This window comes from Paroedura picta, chromosome 11 (assembly GCF_049243985.1).
Source record: "Paroedura picta isolate Pp20150507F chromosome 11, Ppicta_v3.0, whole genome shotgun sequence".
In the NCBI taxonomy this organism is placed as follows: Eukaryota; Metazoa; Chordata; class Lepidosauria; order Squamata; family Gekkonidae; genus Paroedura; species Paroedura picta.
The window spans coordinates 26,977,034-27,001,247 of NC_135379.1; the positions used below are offsets into that span (position 1 = coordinate 26,977,034).

Sequence of the window (24,214 nt, forward strand, 5' to 3'; positions counted from 1 at the left end):
TCTCTCCAGTGTTGTCTAATTCCAGCCTAGTGCTGGAAGGGTGGACTATCATTTCTTTCTTCTGTGGACATATTTATTCAGGACACAGAGCCTGATGACTCAGGAAGTTATGTAAAATCTGACCCAGTTAATTTTAGATGCTATTGTTGGAACCATATCAATGAAAATTAATCAAACAGTCATGAAAGAACCACAAGGATAAAGTGCAGAACTCTGGTGGGTGGGAAGACTCCTGGCAGTGACCAGCACAAAAGGTTTAATGAGAGGAACACACATTCTCGAGCAAATTAGAGAGTAATGGCATGATTAAATGGTAAACAATGGTTAAATCCATGATCCACAATAGGGAGGAAAGAACTCCTCAGTTTGAAACTTTTCCAGTGTTTACTGAACAGGCATCTCATTTCCCAGTCATTTCACATGGACTTTAAAACTCTCTCAATACAAGGAAGGATACATAGTAGAAGCTCCTAGGAAGAAGTGCAAAGGAAATGAGAAATGAGAAATCCCTGAAGGCAAGAAGCACATGCATGGAGGCAAACAGAGGGAAATGGCGAGGCACCAGACCATGCCTTGTGTGGGTTAGCAGTGAAGGATTGAGATATTACAGCCTACCAGAATGCTGAATCAAGCAGTCCCCGCCAGAACTTCAGGGCTTGCTTGGCTCTTACCTGGTATGTGGTATTAATAGCCAGTGTTTGACAAGAAGGGGCAGTTGAGAAGCCATTGGGCCAGGCTTAGCCAAGGGCCCCCCTGTAGAACTGCTGCTTGGGAGCTGCCAATCTCTGGAGTAGTGGCCTAATGGAAAGTTTCTCAGTTGGTTAAGGACCACTCTTTCCCATTAATTAGTTAATTATTGTATGTATGTATTGAGAGTTAACTTACTGATAATTAATTTACTGGATGGCTGAAATAATTTAGTTGGCTGAAATTATTATTATTATCTGTTATTAGGTAATGCACTATTAGGTGTAGTATAGAAACTTTTAAATATAATCCTGCCAACCCAATCAGGTTACAAACTTAATGAAGCAACATTCCCAAATCGCCTTTCTCCATCAAAGTATAAAGGTGGAACCAAAAAAAAAATGGTGGTAGAGTAAAATCACAGATCATTGCCCTCTTTTATTGACTTTTTATTGAATCCGAATCTGAATCTGACTAAACAACTTGAGTTAATTGATCAACTTAAATAATTACCTTCAAGATCTGTTTGGGATTTCTGTGAGCAGAAATATTAGTAGATTTGGCAGAAAGACATTGTATAAATCTTTTACTTGCCTAGGTTCTAATGTATTCTTCCTTTTTCTTGAGCAGATCAATGAAATGAAGGGAATTAATTCAAAGTAACAGCAGCCTAAAATACAAAAATGACTTGAACTGGATTGCCAAACATAAGCACTCACCCAAGTAGTGAGTTGTAAAACGGTGTCTATTTAAGGCTAAACTGCATTTTCACCCCTAAGCCATTTCAAGTCATAGCAAATACCATCTTGGTTTAAATCTTCCATCTTTTTATTGTTTAGTGCATACTGCTGTCTTTAATACATTTTTATCCCTGCTTTCATCCAGGAAGTTCCTTTGTTTTCTTATCACCTGTATCCTGTGAAAGTAGATTAGCTTGAGAGACAGTGACTGGCCCAAGGTTATCTAGTTAGCTTCATGGCAGGGTGAGCATTTGAACGTGGATTTCCCCATCCTAATCTGATACTCTAAGCATTAGTTCTCTCTTTATATTATGCCATAGTCAAATGAAAACAGGATAAGTGAAGCCATGGTCTGAACTTGGATATGATTCTTTGACAGATTCTTAGTTTCTGAAGTCTTAGTTTCTGAAGTGCACACAAAATCTCATACCTTGAATCAGCTTTGTTGGTCTTAAAGGTGCCCACTGCGCTCTAAATTTGTTCTGCTGCATTAGACCAACATGGCTACCCATTTGAATTTATCTGGAATTTGGATGCCAATATTTTGCTATTTTTCATTACCAAGAGATGTCCTTTAATAATAGCTTTTGAGGGTTGTTGGAATGTGCAGGATCTGAACCTTTCTTAAGAATTTCCATCACAAACTGCTGAGGAGTTGATGGTTAAAGTAATTTCCATCCGCACAGCCAAGTTTTCTAGTATACCTTGAACCATTAGGCTGAAAAAAAGCCTCTATCATCATTCTGGTAACTTGTAATGTTACTAATAACAGAATTTTTCCTGGGAAAATTGTGGTTGCTATGAAAGCATCATCCAGGAGAAAATATATGCTTGGGCTCATCCCTTTTATCTCAGAACCTTTTATTTCAGTGGCTTGGAACATGTGAAGAACAGTATCCTTGAGCATGTTCAGGGTGCCTTTCCATTGACTAACCAAATGAGCAGACGACCTCCATACATCTAAGATTATGACAGAGGGCCTCCAGATGTTATGGCTTACAAAAAAGGCTTGGCAGCTGTCCTTTGAAAACTAACATTTGGCATCATCTCCTGAGCAAGTAGCAAATATTCCACACTGATATTTCTGGAAGCACCAGATTGCTTTCCATTGAAAGGGGGGAAAGAAGGATCTATCGTTTATTCACATTCTCTGATTTGTGCAGGAAATCTGTAATTTGTGGTACCTTTCACAAGGAATATATCTCACTGGTCTTGCAGGGAAGATGTTTCCCCCTTTTTGCTTACCACAGCTGCCAGAAACTTAATTACAAAAGCTTCCCTTCCATTGATGTCATCAGGAAAACTTGTGGCTGAGAACAGGCACAGCTAATTCCTGAAAAATGTCACCAGCCTCCACTGCAGTGGACAACCTGTTGGTTTGAAAAAGAAGACTCTCAAATGATAACTACGTGACCACCAGGAAAGTGGGGTCCTCTGCAACCCTTTTGCCCAGTGCACAGCCGGAATTTTATCTCAAGGTCATCATAGCTTTCCTTAACTTTTATGTCCAAATGTCTCGATATGTCCTTGATAATGAATAGATAGAAATAGGGAGGAACTACAAGGGAAATAGAGCCTCTTGTGGTGCAGAGTGGTAAGGCAGCAGACATGCAGCCTAAAAGCTCTGCCCATGAGGCTGGGAGTTTGATCCCAGCAGCCGGCTCAAGGTTGACTCAGCCTTCAATGCTTCCGAGGTCGGTAAAATGAATACCCAGCTTGCTGGGGGGTAAACAGTAATGACTGGGGAAGGCACTGGCCAACCACCCCGTATTGAGTCTGCCATAAAAATGCTAGACGGCGTCACCCAAGGGTCAGATATGACCCGGTGCTTGCACAGGGGATACCTTTGCCTTTACCTTTTACAAGGGAAATTCTGTAGTTGCAATAAAGCACATACCTTTGCTTGTTTATTTATTTATTTATTTATGGGATTTTTATACCGCTGCTCCCAGGGAACTGCGGTTTAATGCAGTGTCATAAAAGCAGTATACAATATAAAAAGTATACAACCCAATTCACAAAAGATAGCAACCCCCTCCCCCAACAACAAATAAAATGGCAGTACATAAAACACTCCTCTCTCTGCAAACAAACCATGAGAATCGGTCAAAAGGACAATATAGATATTAAAATGAAATTAAGTCAAATAATAACAGGGGGCCATCCCCCAACAGCTCGTGGCAATGCCTAGTACTGTGCACTAGAGCCTGGGGGCCAAGAGGAGGGGGGGCAATCTTATGCCTTTAGTGCCCCCTTGTCTGGTGCAATAAGGTTCCAGAACACAAACAAAACATTCGAATGAGGCTGATTTTCCATTTCTAATAGAAGCAGCTTAAGCAATTGACACAAATATAATTAAATTTCTTATGCAGTTTTATAGGCAATGGAAGCAAGTAATTTATTTAGGGAGCAGTCCTACACAGATCTACTCAGAGGCAAATCGACTTTTATTCAGCGGCACTTGCTACCAGGAAAGTGTTTTTCAAATTGCCACACATTCTTGGAAGGAAGCACCATCAAAGAACACAGGATTTACTTCTGAGTAGAGCTGATTAGACTTAGTCACTCCTTTCTTGTGCAGCAAAGACGACTTTCACTATGTCCTGCGCAATATTGTTCATCTTAAGTGTAGCACACAGATGGAAATGTATCCTCAAGGTAGAAGAAAGTGGAAATTGGCTAAATATCAGAGGTTACTTACATGACATTCCTTCCTTCCTTTTTTATGAGTCTGTCTAAATTTAGTCTTTTGTAGACTTTTTAAAAATTTCCACAAGGGAAAGTTAAAATTAAATGACAGAATTAAGTTGCTTTCATTAACCTGTGTGTAATTTCAAAGTAGTAAAATAGTGAAACCAGCAAAGTTGAAAGCTGGTTCTAAAATATTCTAAAAGTGGAATGAGTAAATAGCACTTCTTCCAACAGAGGGAATAATCAGTACCCTCCCCAGATGTGCATTAGGACTAGAGCAATGATGTGAACTTATGTATAAGCAGAGAAAGGATCAAGTTTGCAGATAGCATAATTTTTTTTTAGAATAACAACCAAATAGGCTGTGAAGTGCTCCAAGAAGATCTCTTCAAACTAGGTGAGGAGGCAACAACCTTGCAAATAACATTTGACAAAAGTAGCTATAAAGTCATACATGTTAAGGTAAAACACCCTAAATATACACATATGTGAGACTCATACTGATGATGATTAATGAGGAAAAAAATCTTGGGGTATTGAAAAGTTCTGCTCATGGTGAAATAGACAAATTCCACACTAGGTGTTATAAGGAAGTGGATTGAAAATAAATCTGCAATATTTTAATGTCACATATGGAAAGTTGTGCACCAGTTCTCTACATGGATATCATCAAATTACTAAATGGGCAGGAATTATTAAGGGCTTAGGAAACTCTCCTTGTGAAGTGTTTTTGCATGGAAGGGTACTGTAAGGGAAAAAAGACAACTAAGGTGTGAGTACCTGTACTACTTTTCTATTTTTCCCTTTTACTGAAATTTGGGTCACTCAAAGAATTTGGTGGACAACCCTGGACTGTTCAAACAAATGGAATTATACAGAATTAATCGGTGTCCATATATCATATAATTAATTCATGGAATTCATCACCCTCACATTTGGTGATGGTCCAAGGTGGAATAGGTCGAGTCATGGAGGATAAAATGGCTATAATCCAGGATGGTTAAATGGAGCCTCCATGTTCAATGCCAGTATTCCCCTGAAACAGTTGAACCTGGGACATAACAATGAAGGACAATTGTAATTATGCCCTGCTTCTTGGCTGACCAATGTGAGGGAAAGGGACTAGGCAGACCCTTTATCTGTTACAATATGGCAGTCCACATGTTGTTAAGTTCCAGAGGTCTCTAGTTGACTGACAAGAGTGATGTTACATCACAGAATGATTGGCATGTATCCAGCCATGCAGTTCATCCAACAGAATGGCATTTCAATTTGCATAAGAGAACCTGGTAATTTCCCCCTCCCACTACAGAGCCCCACTTTAACCCCATACTGTTCCTGAGGATCTGCTGATCTCCAAGAACAAAATTGGGAGGGAGATGTAGCCGGAGGTGGAAGCAGAAAGGTCCCAGGAATATGCATCTACTTTACAAATGGTTGGCATTCTTGTCTTCCAGTGCTGCTTCAGTATTGGGATTTTACAGTTAATTTTTGGTCACACCTGTGTTAGTGCAGTGATGCTACTGCTTACTATTACACCATAACATACAAAGCAAATACTTTGTGTGTGCTCATTCTCATATAATAATATGTATGTTTTATTGGCACACCAGGTTTTGGTCATCTCATCAAACAGTTGTTGACGCTAGCGAATGGTCGCATGGTGTTGGCCCTGGAGGGAGGCCATGATCTTACTGCCATCTGTGATGCATCAGAAGCCTGTCTAAATGCTCTGCTAGGAAATGAGGTAACATATCTGTGAAAGAGTCGAGGAGACAATATAATGTTCTTGGATATTTCAGTACTATGACAGATTAACAAATGATATGAAAAAGTACTCATGTGGAGAGGGGTCCTCCTCTTATATAACATCAGGACAGGTTTAAAGGAAGAGTGACATTTGTATTGGTGTAAAGTAGTATCACATGGCAGCTGACTTGTGGTGACCCCAGCCAAGGGCTTCCAAGTCAAGTGAGAAGCAGAGGTGGTTTGCCATTGCCTTCCTCTGCAGAGCCTTTCTAGGTGGTCTCCCTTCCAAGTGCCAACCCTATTTAGCCTCCAAAGTCTTATGAGATTGGGTTAGACCAGGGGTAGTCAAACTGCGGCCCTCCAGATGTCCATGGACTACAATTCCCAGGAGCCCTTGCCAGCATTCGCCGGCGAATGCTGGCAAGGGCTCCTGGGAATTGTAGTCCATGGACATCTGGAGGGCCGCAGTTTGACTACCCCTGGGTTAGACAATGTCATCTTCCCTCAGTGGCAGCAGACCTGTCCTCTAGCACAGGTTGACTTGAACAGCTGCAAAATGGGGGGGTGGAATTAATAATTTCAGGTAGAAAAATGAGGGGAGCCACATGTGTGATACAGCTTGAGGGGACATCAGAAGAAATTGCGATCTCTTGAGAGAACACTTCTCAAAACAAAACAGGGGCTTGCACAAAAATGTGTGGCAGCAACTCCTGCGGGTTCCTCATTCTCACCGCAGCACTTCCAAATCATTCCTTTTTCTTAAGGCCCCATAAGAATCAAGACTATCGTTTTGGAAGCCGTAGAGGGTTACATAAGGAAGGAGGCAAGAGCCATTCCACAAACTCCTTTCATTCCCATTTCATTGGCTTCAACCTGTCCTCAGAACCCAACAGGCGGCTGCAGTGCCTCTTCTTCCAGTGGTTTGTTTCATTCAGAGCCAGCTTTTTAAAAGCACATTTCCATGACGAGCCTCCAAAAATGGTTAAATTGAGTTGCCAATTATGGTAATTTGAAGATACAATTCTCTCCAAGTGATTAATAGGGTAATTAGAACTTATTTTACGGCAATTCCCTTTCCCAAATAGTGCGAGCACAGTGCTTGCCTCCCTCAAAAAAACATTGGCAAGACCAACTTTGCTTCTCATCACAGCACATGCAATTGAACTCCAATTAGGAAGGTCAGGAAAGACCTTTGTAAGGCACTCTGCAGTTTGTCAGATGTATTTATTCATGTGCTGAGGATTAGAATTCATAAACATGTATGCAGGGGGCTTTGGAAGACTTTTGCTTAGGTTTTGTTGTTCTTGGCAGAAACCTGTCAATGCAAGATGTTGTTCCATCCTTACTACTATCGGCGCACGTGCGCGCACACACACACACACACACACACACACACACACACACACAGAGTCAACAAAACAGGCATCTGTAAAACAAGCAGTGGCTTCCACCAGTCACGGGGAACCAGTCAGTGGGAGATGTAATGTCAGAGCCTTAGCAGTGAGGCGAGCTTGTTCAGATCAATTTGTCTGAGGAATCCCTGGAAGGAAAACACCCTGACACCCAAAAAGGATGAAACCAATGCCAAGAAAGAGTAATTGGTTGCTGCATCAACTTTAACCATTTAGCAAGTTGCATTTGGTTTCCTCCAATAAATATCCCAGAGGATGTTGTGTAAATAAAGCAGTCTTGCATGGAATTGCTGCTAACCAGAAAGAATAGTCATAGAATCATAGAATCATAGAGTTGGAAGGGACCTCATGGGTCATCTAGTCCAACCCCCTGCACTATGCAGGACGCTCACATTCCAATTGCTCATCTACTGTAACCGGCCACCCTGTCCTGTTCTGCTGAAGCACAAAGCATCATATATATTCTAATTACTCTTTAATGCATTCACAGTCTTATAGAACAAGTACTGGATGTCCCCAACACAAATGGAAAGTGCACCTCAGAACCTCTTGCAGCATCCTGCAAAATTCTTTGGTACATTCCCCATTTTTTGTGTGGAGCTAACCATCTAAGACCCATGTGCTGTCCTTTCAAGATGGATGCACTTTGGTTGCATGGCCACAGGTGACTGCCTGGCACAGCCCAATCAGTCCTGTTTCTCTTGAAACGTATGCCTCACTCCTAAATACATTTGACTTAGAAGTAAGTCCTGCTAATTTCAGAGTATTTGATGTCCAAGTATGTGTGCTTTGGATCACAGCCCAAATTTAGAAATTACACAGGAACCTAACTTGAATCCAAGTCACTTACTTACATTCCAGTGAAACCAAAGGGACCTACTACTAAGTGTAAACTTTTGCAAGTTCCAGTATAATATCGAGAACCAGCAGCATTCCTCATAAAAAAAGAAAGGCATCAATTTCTAGTCACTGTTTATAAATGATAGAATGTGGCTAACTCAGTATCCAAGTCCAGTTGTTGCTGTTCTTCTTGTTTTTAAAGCATTGTTGTCAATAGAGGGCAACCAGTGACTATTGAAAAGAAAATACTAATCAGAATCTCCTTCCTACTCCCACACTGTGGGTAGCCTCTTAAGAAGGAAATCCTCTTGAGAGGTGTGAAAAGATTAAGCACTGGGATTCCCCCACCCCCCAACTAAAATAAAAATACCGAAATCCTTAATTCGGGTATGAAAAAAAAAGTGAGGTTAAGCTGCTGCAAAATATCCCTGAAGCATTCTGTTAGTGATTTTAGAACACATCCATTATGCAGGCACCTGTCAAAACAAAAGGAGTGATGGGTTCAGCTAATTAGAAAAAAAATATTGCTTCCAACCCAACAAGTTGTTCAGATTATCATATAGCTTTATGCAGCAATTTGAGATTCCTAATTTAGTGGAAGGGCAATTTTTCATGGTAGCCTTTAAATTAACCTGCCAACATTTATCATCACACACTAATCTGTTTTTCATTTCTTAAAGAAATACCTACAACAAGACTACAGGGTAACTTTCACTGGGGCAAACTGTAATCTAAATGTTGAAAACTGGAGGTCAACCATGGACAGAATCTTTTCCCTAATTCTAGGATGCACTTATTTGGAAGTAAACTGAATCAAAAGAACTGGGTTTACTTCCAACTAAATCATGTTTGAGACAGCATGCAAGGAATGAAACAGGACATGAGATCCATGTGTGCATTGACTGATATGCATGGACTTTGGAAGCCTAGAGCAAAACCCAATCCTGTTTAGGGTGAAAACTGGATGCGTTTGGGTAGAAAAGCTAGTCAGCTCCCTGAGGAAAGCATCAGTTTTACCTTTTCTTAATACCTGTGGCATCTCAGTGGCAGAGCGCATGTCTATATGCTTCAAGCCCTTGTTTAATCCCTGCCACCTCCAGATTTGTAAAAAGATTTGTAAAAACACTCTTTGATGACAGAAAGAACTCTGTCTGAAACATTGGAGAGTCAGTGCTGGGCAGAGATGACAGTCCTGGATAGTGCAATCTCGTGCAAAGCCACTCCAGGCTAAGATGGTTGATTTCAATGAACTTAGACTAGAGCGACTCTGCATTGTACTCTTAAGTGGACTGATCTTCCACCCAGGGTAAGAGGTTCTAGCCATTTATTCCTTCTCCATCCATCTTTTTGATTTAGTCCAAGGATTTTGTGTCTCCATGATATGGCAGTGCACATGTGTTTCTGAAGATACACTATAGGTTTGGAAAAGATACCTTCCCCCCCCCCCCAGCAGTTACCTTGTGAGGTAGGTGAGGCTGAAAGAGTTCTGAGAGAACTCTGATGGGTCCAAGGTGGGCCAAGGTGGAGAAGTGAGGAATCAAACCCTCTTCTCCAGAGGCTTATCTGCACTGGGCTTTTAAAGATCATTGGGCTCAGTTTAAAAAAGCCACCTGCACCTGACCCGAATCTCCACTCTGAACCTACTTGGGTTTTTTCTCCAATCTACATTGCTCAGGATTGACCCTGCAGTCATATTATTTATTCACCGGCATATCAAAGTCTTCAGGCTCTCTGCCAGCCAAGAAAGCTAATCCCCAAACAGATGCGATGGGCAGAGTTTTTCTCTTGGTTCATGTTTACAATCAAGAATCTACCCGGGAAGCAGACATTCTTGGCAGATGCCTTTTCCCACCTTCCCCACAAAAGCTGAGCAGAGCCAATGGTAGACTCAATATTTTCACCCACCCACTTGGGACTGGTAGCTATAACTTACAGCCAAGCTGAGAAAAGGGGTGGTGGTGGCCCCTGTCCTCTTACCTTCCATCTGTTGCTCACAAAAGGACTTCCAGGCACTCCAGGGGGGTGGGCTGTAGCACTGAGAGAGGTTATTATTTAAAGGGGTTGGACTCTATATCCCCTCTGCTACCCGACTGGAGGCTTTGAGACTGTGCCACAGAAGGACATTTTGGTTTCATAACCTAGTTTGGAGGAACTACTGGTGGTCCTCCTTGTGCAGGGATGTGGAAAAATATGTGTAGGGGTGCCCCACCTATCTCACAGCCAGATATGCTGGGGTTTAAACCATGAGGCTTGTTGCAACTGCTGGAAACCCTAGTGGCCCTCTGGTGGGATATCTCCATGGACGATCACTGATCTGACCCCTAGCTGGCGAAAGATGGTGCTAAAGAGGTGGTTGACTTGTTCTGAAAGCAAGCTCATTTTGTACCTTGCCTGTCTCTGCCCATGGCCCAGAAGCTTGCCTCATTCTTTGTCCAACACGTGTATAGTTTGCATGGTTTGCCCCACAAAGCCGTGTCCAACCACAGATCTCAATTTGTTGCCAAGTTCTGATGGAAGTTTCAAGCTTCTAGGGTTTGTGCAAGCCCTCAGTTCTGGTTATCATCTCAAGATGAACAGCCAGACCAAGCGGATGAATCAGCAATACCTCTGCTGCTTTAACTACCAACAGGATGACTGGACCAACCTACTTCCCTTTGCTGAATTTGCTTACAATAATTCAGTCCATGCTAGCACTAGGATGTCCCCCTTTGAGGTAGTCTATGGAACCAACATCCTGGCAGCCCCCAACTGGTCTCCTGGTTCCAAGGGGTCCCCCAAACTGAAAGTGTGGGCTGCTGGCATCCAAAGTGCCTAGCCAGCTATAGTGTCTGCCTTGGAGACTGCAAAGCTTGACTACAAACTCCGAGCTAACAAGAAACAGCTCCCAGAACCCCCTTGGTGGGTGAGGGACAAAGTCTATCTATCCACAAAACACATTACTTAAGGGGACAGAAAAAGCAGAAAAATACTTTTACAGCATAAAAGTTTAGACATAATGGAACCAGAGTTGAAATGGAGCACTGGAAGTCAAAGGGGCTGCTCCTGCCACACAACGACCAATCAGCAGAAATCAATCAACAGCTCAAAAAGAAGAGGGAGGGGAAAATTTTTCTTATTAGTATGCAGAGTTAAATTCTGTGATTTGAAGGAGAAAATCCAAGAAAGGAAATAGATGCAGAGTGCAGCAACAGATGTGAACAGGATGTGGGTTAAAGAGATTTCTGTTCAATTCAGTAAGAATCAAAATTGAACTGGAAATACAGATAGCACCCAGATTAGAGTCCACCACTCTCAACGTTTGGCAACCTTTACCTGGCTGGCTGGAGGTGCCATTTCTTGGTAAAGCCTCTTCTGATGCACATAGAATTTTCAGGAAGCAAAGATGAGAAAGTATTGTAGGCCAATTGGCCCAGTGTTAAAAAATATTCCTTGGTGCGTCCTTTCAAATACATCCATCAAATGGCTTTGTTGTTGCTCTTGCACTGACCTTAGTCAGTTGTTTGCGTAAAATTCTTTTATAAAGATGTATTTCCAGCTCTTTTGCCATTTCTGCAATTTTTGGCTCCAGGGCTAATAGAATGCCAAGAAGTGTGGGAGTGAAGGTGACCGTGTGATGTCTGACAGTGGTGGAGTGATTCCTTTTGTTCGCTCTGCTGGATCTCATGATATTTTCCAGGGACAACCTCTTGTCTGTTTAGTTTAATGATAAAAAAATGGATTGACGCCATCAGAAATTATACTCCTTGATGATGCCGAGTCTCCCCCACCCCCACCAAGACATGGCTTGTTACAAACCACTGACTCTTATTCAGTTACAGTGTTTTCATAACAATGGCGCATCCAGGTCAAATAGGGTGTCAGTGCAATGATCCTACTTTCAGAGCCTGATGAGGTTTTACTGACATGGAACAGAAGCTGACAGAAGAACAAAGGTCACCCCTCAGGTTCCAAAACGTTGGGGATTTTACAGGAGAAAACTTGAAACAGAATCCTAGAGCTGTGGCAACTTTCCACCCTGAGCCTGGCTCCTTTTAGGCCTCACTCCACAATTGTCCTGCAGATAATTTTGGACTAGCATGAAATATTCAAGTGATCTTGTGTAGCAGTCAGGGAGCAGGTGTCTTGTGCTCAGGGTTCCTTCACTACCCTATGAATCCATTCCACCGGACCTTAGGACTCTCTTCCATTTAGTCTTCAGGGGAGAATGACTTCCTGTAGAGAAAAATGTCTGATGGAGAAAAATGATGGAGAAAAGCCTTTCTTTTGTTCTTGAAGGAAATCTTTCCCTGTTGGAGGAAGCCTTGGTGGAAGGGTTCTAATGTTGGGAAATAAAGCTATAGCATCCAAACCTATAACTCTGCACTGCAAACCCATTGTTACAGAGGGGTGGTTCTCGCATTCCTGTTCATCCCTTGTTTACCCCATTCAGCAAGGATGATGATCTCCTATGTGTGAATGGCCATCAAAGACAGTTATGAACTCTCACAAAACTTCAAAGGAACTAGCTGGGATTCAAGCATGGAGGCACACAACAACCATTTATATATAACTAAAAAGAAACCTGGACCCAGAAGATCCAGAAGATTTGAATAAACACCATCTATCCTCAGTTGTACAATGGCTGAGCAAGGTAGTGCTAGCCAATCTCGGGTATTCCTGAATGGATTGAATTGTTTTAATCCATTCCAGACTGGTCTCAGGCCTGGCTATGGGACCAAAATGGCCTTGATCACCTTGGCAGATGACATGCATCAGGAGATGGTTGGGGGGCATGACCCTATTAATTTTCCTGGACCTCCTGGCAGGTTTCAAATCCTTTAATCAGAATATCCATCTGGGTCACTTTATGGGATTGGGAGTAAAAGGCATGGTTCTGTAATGGTTCTAGTCTTACTTTGAGGGTAGGTTCTAGAGTATAGTGCTGGGGAAGGAGGGATTGCTGCTCTTCCCTTTGGCCTTGGCATAAGAGTTTGGCATACCCCCTAATAACAGTTATTGGCCTTTCTGTTGTTTGTTTTTGTCTTTAAATTAAATTGAATTGAATTTTAAAATAGTTTTAATTGTTGAAATGTTTTATATGTTCACTGTCTTGTAGACCCTGATTGGGTAGAAAGGCAGCATTAAATGTTTAAACAAACAAATATATGGACTCCTATTTTGAAATCTCAGTTCAATCCTAAAATGAGTTATATCTTTTTGACCCTGCTAATTTCAATGCATTTAAAAAGGTTAACTGCTTAGAGGTGATTTGTGCATCACATATTCGTGGACAGTAAGGAGAAACATGATGGTAAATACTCAGGTTTTAGAATGTAGTTGTATGGAAATGTAGGGTTGCCTATCAGTATATCTAGCATCCGGCACCATACTCTAAGTCAAACCCTTATTTCTATTCCTCTTATGGAAGGGTACGAACCAATTGACAAACTAAAGTTCATCATTAGTTAATTTTTCGTTACAGTCTTTGACCAGCATAAATGATATAATAAAATAAAAGCAAGTATGTGTGTGTGTGTGTATTTATAGACAACCTTTAGGCCGAAATTCAATCATTTGAAAAAAGCAGGTGATAAAATAGATATCCCAATTCATAATTATATGGCCAACCCCTTTTGCAGGAGATAATTTTGTTTCTCACAGACTATAACACAGAATTTTGCTACAGCAAATGAAATTGTAGAATTCTGTCTCCATCACTCGTTATGGCCAGTTCAGAGTTCACAAAGCAATATATATGAACTGAAGAACCACCTTGAACTTCCATAAATTTTGATGTAGTTTGTGGCAGATCACAAATCTTCACAAAAAAGCAGCAGAGCTCAGCTGTTTTGTTAAACCTCCTTGAGCTAAAAGGGAAGGTGGAAAACAAACAAACAAACAAACAAACAAACAAATGGCTCCACAGGGGAACAGAAAGCTTGGGTTTCCAAAAAGCTGAAGGGCTGGGACCCCCATTCAGCTGTTTGGTTTAAATGTCTCCAAGCAGAAAGCAGGGTTTAAGTGGCTCAGCTGTTTGGAAACCCTAGCTTTCTGCTCCCCATTGCTTTTAACAGGGAGCAGACACAGGGGTATAAACTTTAAATGGCTTAGGAACCAATATAAAATGGTTCAGTTTGCAAACCAACATATCTGTTTGTGGTTCGGTTCAGCCATGAACCACAAACTGAACCACAAAAATGTGGCTTCTGCCCATCTCTAATTACAATCCTAGGAATAAAACCAGTGGAGGATTATTAAATTCCTATGGTTACAAAGAATCAAATTGAATGAATGTGGGCTACTGTGTGTCAGGTCACAGTGGTAGGATTCACAGGCCATTGGATATTGTGCTGCTGTAATCATTCACCTCTTGGATTTTTCCATCTGGGAAGGAAAATCCAGGAAGTGATTGAATAGCACAATCCCGAATGACACATGGATCTAGCCACTGTCAGCTCCTCAGGTATACAAGGATGAGCAAAGAGTGATACGTGGGTCAACCCCCCCCCTCCAATGTGGAAATAAAATATACATGAATGGCATGCCATACAACTGTGTATGTGGTCAAATGTTATAGGGTATGTGAATATAGTATATGTGTGATTTTATTTAATTTTTTTTTAATTTTCCCTTCTGTGAAAGATAGTTACATTGAAGGACAGTAATAAAAATAAGAAGGATGGAATGCCCCCTTTATTTCCAAGGCAACTGCAGCAAAGCATTATTTCAGCATACAGCTGCACATATAGACACGATGGAATTTGATTTGTGAGGAGCCTTACAAACATTACCCAAATAACTAGCATTTTTAAATGACTAATACGCAGACATGCACCTGCTTGAGAGACTCTCTAGATTAGTCTTGCAGTCACTGGAAAGACCCCTTGGAATTCAATTACATGGCTGAAAAACAGAAAGCAAAACTGTACCCTGTCCATTTAGTGGGTGGGATCCCAACAACTTGCTTGTTGCCTCTCTGACTGAGCCTGTCATGAGGATTCAGCTTTTTCAGTATGTTGTGCTTCCATGCGGCTTATTGTAAAGCTTCATTGTTTTGTACTTGATTATTCCTTCCTCTTGTAGCTGGAGCCCCTCCCTGAAGAGGTTCTCCATCAGATGCCTAATGTGAATGCGATGATTTCCTTGCAGAAGACCACCAAAATCCACAGTATGTTTCATGATTTGCTTGTTCTTCAAAATATAATGTTAAGAAGAGAATAGTTTTGGAAGATGGACGTAACATGTAAATGTATGTGAAATCCCATAAAGCTGACCAGCTCATGTGAATGTTCGTATGATAATGTGTGGAAACTCTGTTTGCAAGCATTTGTTTCTGTCCAGTGCAGAAGTAAGAAAGTTATTTAGCCATTCTGGGTCTGCAACCCAACCAAGATTCTCTCCCTCTCCCTCTCCCTCTCCCCTCTCCCTCTCCCTCTCCCTCTCCCTCTCCCCCCTTTCTCTCTGGATGACTGCCACCATCAAAGCAAATTTTAGGGGTTCACTCTGCCTGAGATTTGGAGCTCAGCCCTCCTCTGGTGCTTTGCCTTCTAAAGGCTTAGCACTGTGTTTCTGTCTCCCTCTCCTTTCTCACTCACTAGCAAGGGAACTACTTGGTTGAGCCCTTGCTGCTCCTGGAACATGTGAACTGAACAAGGGCTTAGCCTAGGTCAAAGAGGTCAGATTGCCTGCATTAAAAATAAAAGAATTTAATTGGAATCTAAGTATTACACACACTACATCTTCAAACCCAATGCACAGAGCAAGCAAAAAGAAAAAGAGATAAACAAAAATCCTCTAATTCCCAGTTCTTACATATCCCTACAGATGGCAATAAGAGATAGCCTACTTAATTTCTGCAAACTTTTAGAAATCACCCGTTACCTTGGTAGCAGGAATTGGGGTTACCCCTGGCTTCCCGAGGACCATCTACTCATAGCTACTTCCTCCTCCTTGATGTGTAAAATGGCCAAGTAAGATAATCAGTATACTCAGAGGTTTTATTATCTTCTATTGTTGTTGTTGTTGTTGTTGTTATTAGTAGTAGTAGTAGCAGCAGCAGTATTTTATTACCCGCCTCCCCCCCATAGGCTCGAGGTAGGTTACAACACTCAGATAAAAACCCCAATACAATCCATTAAAACCAATATAAAACCAAATTACATACAATACAACAACCCCATAAAACTATTACTTTTAATAATATTGTCTACCTTAAGCCACCCTTCCAGCAAACTATTCATATCTTCATATCTGCCTAATGATCCATTCTTCACTTTGGCTTCTAATTCCCTGTGACTTAGGGGTGACTTTAGCAGGCTTTTGTCCTCCTTTGGCCAGGGTCATCTGCATTCCTATGGTATTGGGTGACTCTCTGCTTGGGAGGGCATTCATATTTATTTATTTCTCCTCCTTCCCTCCCTTGCCTGCCTATGTTGACACTGAATAGAGTAAAGTAAAGGTAAAGGTAAAGGTATCCCCTGTGCAAGCACCGAGTCATGTCTGACCCTTGGGGTGACGCCCTCTATCGTTTTCATGGCAGACTGAATACGGGGTGGTTTGCCAGTGCCTTCCCCAGTCATTACCGTTTACCCCCCAGCAAGCTGGGTACTCATTTTACCGACCTCGGAAGGATGGAAGGCTGAGTCAACCTTGAGCCGGCTGCTGGGATTGAACTCCCAACCTCATGGGCAAAGCTTTCAGGCGGCTGCCTTACCACTCTGCGACACAAGAGGCTCCTGAATAGAGTACAGATTCATAAATTATCCTTTGGGATAATGCAAACTTTTGTATTGATGCTGGAGTGTGAAGCACTTCACCCCAGGCACAATCCCATTGTTTCTTGCAGCTTTCCCATTCCTACATGTTCACTAACTAGTGGTTGGGTCAAACCCAACAATACATCAAGCATTATCTACACAAGTTCACACCTACGCTGCCATCAGGTTATATAAGTCTATTGATTTTGTACAACATGACTATTCCAATTTGATTATTTTGGCAAAACAACTCACATATGGCTACTTGCATGTGTTTGTAAGACATCTTTATCTTCTATATATATAAAGAGCGATTGGTACCTCTCACGACATGCTGAACGTTCAAGTCTCCTGAGTGAGCCCTGACTGCCAGGAGTCTTCCAAAATAAAAATCAGTATTTGCCAGGAAGGTCCTAAGAAATCAAAGGCATAAGTGGCCCAGAATTTCAAGTTCGCTTTACAGGAAAGAATACAGTGAAACATTGCAGGGAACTAGGTGTTCCATTTTTATTAGGCAATGACTTGGCCTTGCAGACAACAATAGGAACTGCAGTTGCCAGCAGTAGGCCTCAAGCTTCAGAAGAGCAGACATCATCAGTAAAGCAACAGACGGTGTTAGCCAAAGGGTATCTATGGCCACGTGCATTCCTTTTGAAGGGGCACACGTGATGGAGGAGAGCTTTCCCCATCAGCCTGACTGCCTAGAGATGAGCTGTACTTCCAGGGGAAGCAGCCATTTTTTGCTGGGGAGCTGATCTTTATAGACTGGAGATAAGCAGTAATTTCAGAATATCTCCAGGCCCCACCTGGAGGTGGGCTACCCCTGGTCTGAAAATGTGGCCACCCAACTGGCCACATGGCACCCCCTGGCTGATTTCAGGTCAAGAAAACATTTCAGAAAAGAGGTAAGGTTGCCAGATAGGTGTAGGTTTATGTTCTGGAATTCCACATCTCCTAGATGTGCATGAACCTGACTTGGGTCAGGACTGCTGTGCACAGAGGAACCTTCTCTTAGGGATGCCAACTTCCAAGTGAGGCACTAAGCCCACACCAAACCAATCCCATGCATAGGTTTGGAAGTCTAAGCCCTTTGATTTCATTGGACTATAGTAATTGTCTATAACAGGACTGGCTTGTCCACGTGGAGTCATCCATTTACTCATGATTGCAGTAATGTAACGTCATATCTATTGTCATGTGGATATAACCCATGACGATTGCTGCTATTTGGGCTTTCTGTTTTAGGCAGCAAAATAGTGTTTGTCATGTAAATTGGTCCAAATCTGGATTTAGTTCCAAAGCTTCTCTTCTACTTCTATAGGATCTGCTTAATAGTAGGGCATCTTTGGAACTAATCCCATGATTTGAATTCCCATATAGTAACAGTATAAATTCTGCATTTAGTAATCAGCTGATTGAATCTACTGGGGAGGGGCATGATCCAAAGTAGTACACATAGGAAGGTAGACTCCTGCATATGAGTTGCTGTTGCTTTATTTTATGAACACCCTTGAAAAACTCCAGCAGCGAACATGGGTTCATTTCTTTTACAGCCAAGCAAAGTCTTATTCCTATGCCAGCAGATCTGGTTTTCTTGCACATCTGTTTTTCTAGCAAACCCCCCACCCACTTGGTGAACATTGAAACCCATAAATAATGGCTTTTGAATTGCTTGTTCATTGCAAAGTCTGACTGTTGCATGAACATTCTGTGGGAACACTGTGGAATGCCTATATTAACCCTTTTATTATTTTTTTGTTTTGTTTTAATGAATAGAGATTACAGTCTCTAAATGTGCCATTAAATAGAGAATGTTTGTCTTCCTTTGTGTGTGTTTTTTAGAATTTGCCAGACCCAGCAATTGTTTCATGCTTTATATATACAGTTTTTAGTCATGGATTTTATACTTTTGGAGGAAAGCCAAGATTCTATCACTTAATCTTAACTTTTTAGATATCTAATATACTTCAGATTTTATCCCCCTAAAATTCTCTGTTATGTAAGGATCCTGCTAACAACTCGCATGGTCATGGGGCTACATGTCAAAGAAGCCACCATCCTGTCATGCTACCCACTGATTAAGCAAAGTGTCCTTTTACTCCTCAGCTTTGTGACTTCTACTGGCAATACCAATTCCATTTGTTCATAAAAGAAATCCCACTGCTGGAAGAGATTCAAATTGTATCCCAAATTATAAGTGAAACCATTTACATCCAGCTTAGTTTTCCTGCTGCCTACTGAACCCTTTCAGCTACACCATAAATATGCAGTTTATCCCAGCTTTCATATTTGCTACTGAAATCCTCATACAAATCTCCAACTTCTTCTTTGCTTGATGGGTCAATCCCGAGTAGAGTCACACTCTTTCAATTCAGTTGCTTTCAACGGACTTAGAAGAGTGTAACTCTGCTTAAGACCTCACTGTTGATGTTCTCAAGTGATTAGAGAGTTGTTACCTGTTTTCAGTCTAGGCTTCGTGACCCTGCCTGCCTTCCCCAAACTCACAAGCAGGTCATAAGACGTGTGGATGTTCTTGAAGTATCAGAGCCATGTCTGGGTGTTCTTGAAGTACCAAAAGGTGATTTCACCGCACTTGTGTTGTGTGGCACATATTGAATCACATAGTATTAGATGACATTGAATATTGATGAAAAAAACGTTGAAACCTCAATTTCAGCCTAGGATGGCAAAACCCAGGTCTGTTGTACGATGTCACATTTCAAAGACAAAACATTTGCATTCTGAGGTTGGCTCCAGTTTAGAACCAATGCAACAAATTAATTTTTTCTTTAGGTCTTTCTGAGGTATCCCTCTGTGCTAAGGTGTCATTTATAAATAAAAAGGTAAAGGTATCCCCTGAGCAAACACCAAGTCATGTCTGACCCTTGTTGTGACGCCCTCCAGCGTTTTCATGGTAGACTCAATATGGGGTGGTTTGCCAGTGCCTTCCCCAGTCATTACCGTTTACCCCACAGCAGCAGCAAGCTGGGTACTCATTTTACTGACCTTGGAAGGATGGAAGGCTGAGTCAGCCTTCAGCCAGATACTGGGATCGAACTCCCAGCCTCATGGGCAGAGCTTCAGACTGTATGTCTGCTGCCTTGCCACTCTGAGCCACAAGAGGCCCCTATTTATAAATAGGTGGATTCTAAACTCTTGAAAGAGTTGAGAAGCAGTTTCTTCCTACCCACCATTTGTGCCCCAAACTTTTTGTTGTGTCTGAAGACCTGTCAAAGACCAAGCTTGAGATTCGAGGCAGGATCATAATCTTGCAGTGTAATCAGCCAATGCACTGCTAGATCCCGACCGCCAGATCCAATCAGTTTAAACTGAAACAGACCAATAGTGTGCACTGGCAGGAATACCTATTGTGCTGTGTTGTATATAAACTGGAGTTGTTGGAGGGGTTCTCTAGTTCAATTTTAGTTCTCTTGCTTCTTGTACCATCATGCTGACATCACAATAAAGAGCTGAAAGGAACTCCCAGTGTCCTGGTCTCTGAGCCCACGGATCCAGCACTTCTCTCTGCTACCCCCTTCACCCACCAGAGGATCCCCTGGTATTCAGCAGCAGTACTTTGGGAGGGGGGGCACTGGGGAGCATAGTGCCATCTGGGAAGGTGGCAAAAAAGCCTTTCCATGCTTTGTTCAGAGACCTTCAGGATCCCCATCTATGCCATTTGGTGGATTCAACTTTGCCTGAATTAGATGAGTTGCTCAAGGGACAGGATCACCATTTGATTTTCTGATTCATAGCAATTTTCCTTGGAGGGTGAGGATTGTTTAGATGTGAATCATGTCCTCCTGCCATAATAATGTTAACTGGAGACCATCTGTTTTTTCCTGGATATATACTCAAATGTGACAACTACTGACATTTTTTTTGGGGCCTTCCAACATTTCAGTGTACTCTTCTAAATTCCAGGTGCCATCCATCCATTTTCGGTGGACTTGGACATGATATTGGGGTCACTGTGGGTGGGCAGGTAGCTGTGAGTGTACTGCATAGTGCAGGAGGTTGGAGTAGATGACCCTGGAGGTCCCTTCCAACTCTATGATTCTATGATTCTATAATATGGAGATTAGTAAGCACTTAAGAGCCTCTTGTGGCGCAGAGTGGTAAGCAGCAGAAATGCTGTCTGAAGCTGTCTGCCCATGAGGTTGGGAGTTCGATCCCAGCAGCCGGCTCAGGGTTGACTCAGCCTTCCATCCTTCCGAGGTCAGTAAAATGAGTACCCAGCTTGCTGGGGGGTAAACGGTAATGACTGGGGAAGGCACTGGCAAACCACCCCATATTGAGTCTGCCATGAAAACGCTGGAGGGCGTCACCCCAAGGGTCAGACATGACCCGGTGCTTGCACAGGGGATACCTTTACCTTTACCTTTAAGCACTTAAAAAGTTGTGGGACAGGAAAAACACATGTAAATATTCTGGGCTGTTCATGGATTACTTTGCCACTTAATGACTTCAGTTCTTTCATGATATGACATTTGTGATTATTTTGCAGTCACTGAGATAGCTTGCTTCGCTTTTAAAATGCTTACTCTGTTCTTTTGAGTGGCTGAAAATGCTCTTTCTATTACTGCGTAAGTCCACACACCATAGAACAAACCAATATTCCCTTGCCTACCTTTTTCTGAGTTTTCCTACTATACATGGCCGACTCCCAACATCAGCCAGCACATTTGTATGTATATATAAAAAATAAATTATTGTGCTAGCACACACCCTGAGGTTAGAGGCGAAAGAACATCCAGGATTAACAAAACCTGATGGTTCTGGCAGCCTCACTGTGTAGTCTCTCTTCTGGCAGTCCCAACTTCTCCTCCTGTTACAGTCATCTCTGAGTTTCCTCTTTGGGATTGTATGAAATGTACCAGCTATTCTTACACTCTCCAGTTTTGCAAATACTGTTGCAACAAGCTCTCACTGTGCAGAAAGAAATGACGGCCTGCTGCCTTTGAGATATTCGGAGTTCATTAAATGGTTTGCTGTGCTTTCAGTTTATGGATTTCTCTGGGAGGCTGTGACATAGACCTTGGAAAGACAACACTTTTCAACTTGGTGATATGGGATCCAGCAACAGACCTCATTGTGAGCCATTTGAAACCCCACTCACAAGGGCTCACACACTTCTAGCCCCTCTTGCATTGGACCTAAACTTACTAGGCCTCTGCCACCATGCTAGCTAAACAATTCTCAGAAATTTATTCTGTATTTTCTTTAGGTAAGTACTGGAAGTCTGTGGAGCCTTATGCTGTGCCAGTTAGCTGCAAACTGGCTGAGACTCAGAAACAGGAGAGAGAGGAGACGGAGGCAGTATCGGCTATGGCCTTACTCTCTGTGGATGTTGAATCGTCTTTTCCAAAAGAACATAGCAGGTATGTGCAGATCCTGGTAATGACCAAAGTCTGCATATTGATGTTGTAAAACTGTTTAAAATCCAGGGGTGGGGGGTTGTTTATTGGTTTTATCCAAGCACTTTTAACATGCTCTTTCTTGGCAACCAGGAAGAACCTCCATTGTCTCAAGATTGTCAGGCTTCTATAGACCTTCAAAAGATGTTACTTTGTAACCACATGGCTTGTTTGTCTAGCAAGTGTGGAAATTGCTCGCAAGTCTTTGGCCTCACACCTCCATCACCACAATACACAAGGCTGGGCTGCACACTGGCCTATAAGATTGGGTTCTTCCCCACCATTGTGGCACCTGGATCCTCCTGGGGCCATCCATCAACCCAATGTACATCTGTTGACACTACCGGGAATACGTGAAGGAGGAATATGCGTCTATGAGAGACTGTTATGCCTGCCATCTTTGTCTTTTAAAGGGTGTTATTTTATTGTATTATGCTGTAATATCAGCAAGATGGTGATCTTGCCGTCTTGTTTTATGCTTTTATTGTTGTGAACCGGCTTGAGCCGGCTGATCCAGGAGCTGGTGGAAATGAATGAATGAATGAATGAATGAATGAATGAATGAATGAAAAGTGAGGCCACAAGGTATGATCCTGCACAGCATCGTGATATGAGCTACAGCCAGCCTTGTTCCTCTATTTGAACTGGTTGTTAGTATTCATCTCCCTGGTGGATATGCAGCACAACAGGTGTGTTGTAAATTTAAACTGCCATCACCTGGATATTAAAAGGACATGTAAGAATTGCTGCATACAAATGAGCTCTTTTACTAATGAAAACATATTGGTTCCCTTGGCTCTGCTTGGCCAAAACTGGGAGTTGCCCAGTGATGAATGAGTCTAACTATGCTTTGTTTCCCACAATGAAGTCGGATCAATGGAGAAAGGAGGGAGGGTTCATTTTCCCCGTCCGTCAGCTGTTGTTCCACACTGACCTAGTACGATTGACTTGGACATGAATTTAACAATTCTATAAAATGAAAGGACCACTGCCAACGTACTTCACCGATCAAGTATTTTAACATGATGTGAAGAGTTCCATGTAGAACACAGCAAACAGAGTTACTCCAGTCAAAAAGTAACTCTGTAAAAAAGGACATTATAGAGTTCTAACTAAGATTTAGCCAAGCCAAATCCTTTTAAGCAGCAAAGGAGTGTCCAAATTAACTGGGGCCATTCTGAATCCATTGCATGAGGGAAGAGGAAAGACGGAGGGGGGGGGAGGTAATCCCATACAGGCTAAGCTGCTCTGTGAACCTAAACACACGGTGAGAGGAGGGTGTTTTGGACATATCCAAAAGAAATTTTCTGTAGTCTGTACAGTAAAGTGCCACAGAAAGGTATCCCTCTTGTTCAAACTAATCCACCTGTGATTGACCTGCACCTGGGTTTTTTCTGTTATAACTCTCACCCTATAAAGCAGGTTCCCCACAAGAGTATTCTGAAAAAGGATTAAAGTGCTGCTGCAAGACCATTTTAATTGCTAGGGCTTTTAATGGGCTGTAAAGGCATAATGTGGGGCTCTTATTTTGTATATTTTAAACTTGGAGCTGCAAGTTGCTGTGTGCTGTAGGGAAAGGCTAGCTGTACATCTTTTAACAAACAAATGAATTAATAAGGCATTTTGTGGTCACCATCCACATCATTTCTGCAGTGGTGACATTCAGTCCCTTTGGCTCAGTTGCACGTGCTCAGCCTATACTACCTCACAGGGTTGCTGTGAGGATAAAATGGAGAAGAGGAGATTTTGTTGGGATTGAGTTTCAAGCTTGTTAGCCCTCATCCATCCCAATACTACCTCCAGACTCCTCTTCATGGTCTCCATATCCTCCCTGGGATCTGCTGGTAATGTGAGATAGAGCTAAGTGTCATCTACAAATTGATGGCAGCTCAGCCCAAATCTCTCAATGACCTCTCCTGGTGGTTTTATATGTTGAAAAGCAT

The 24,214-nt window shown here is 42.1% G+C and overlaps 1 protein-coding gene across 8 annotated transcripts in view; it reads left to right on the forward strand.

Moving 5' to 3' along the window:
• Positions 1-24,214, forward strand: part of HDAC9 (histone deacetylase 9) — a 470,793-nt gene that overhangs the window by 429,682 nt on the left and 16,897 nt on the right. For all 8 annotated transcript variants that reach the window (XM_077302512.1, XM_077302513.1, XM_077302515.1 and 5 more), the window contains 3 exons: positions 5,732-5,865; positions 15,182-15,266; positions 22,082-22,235. In XM_077302512.1, coding sequence (XP_077158627.1) covers positions 5,732-5,865; positions 15,182-15,266; positions 22,082-22,235 — 373 coding nt within the window. The remainder of the gene's footprint in view (positions 1-5,731; positions 5,866-15,181; positions 15,267-22,081; positions 22,236-24,214) is intronic.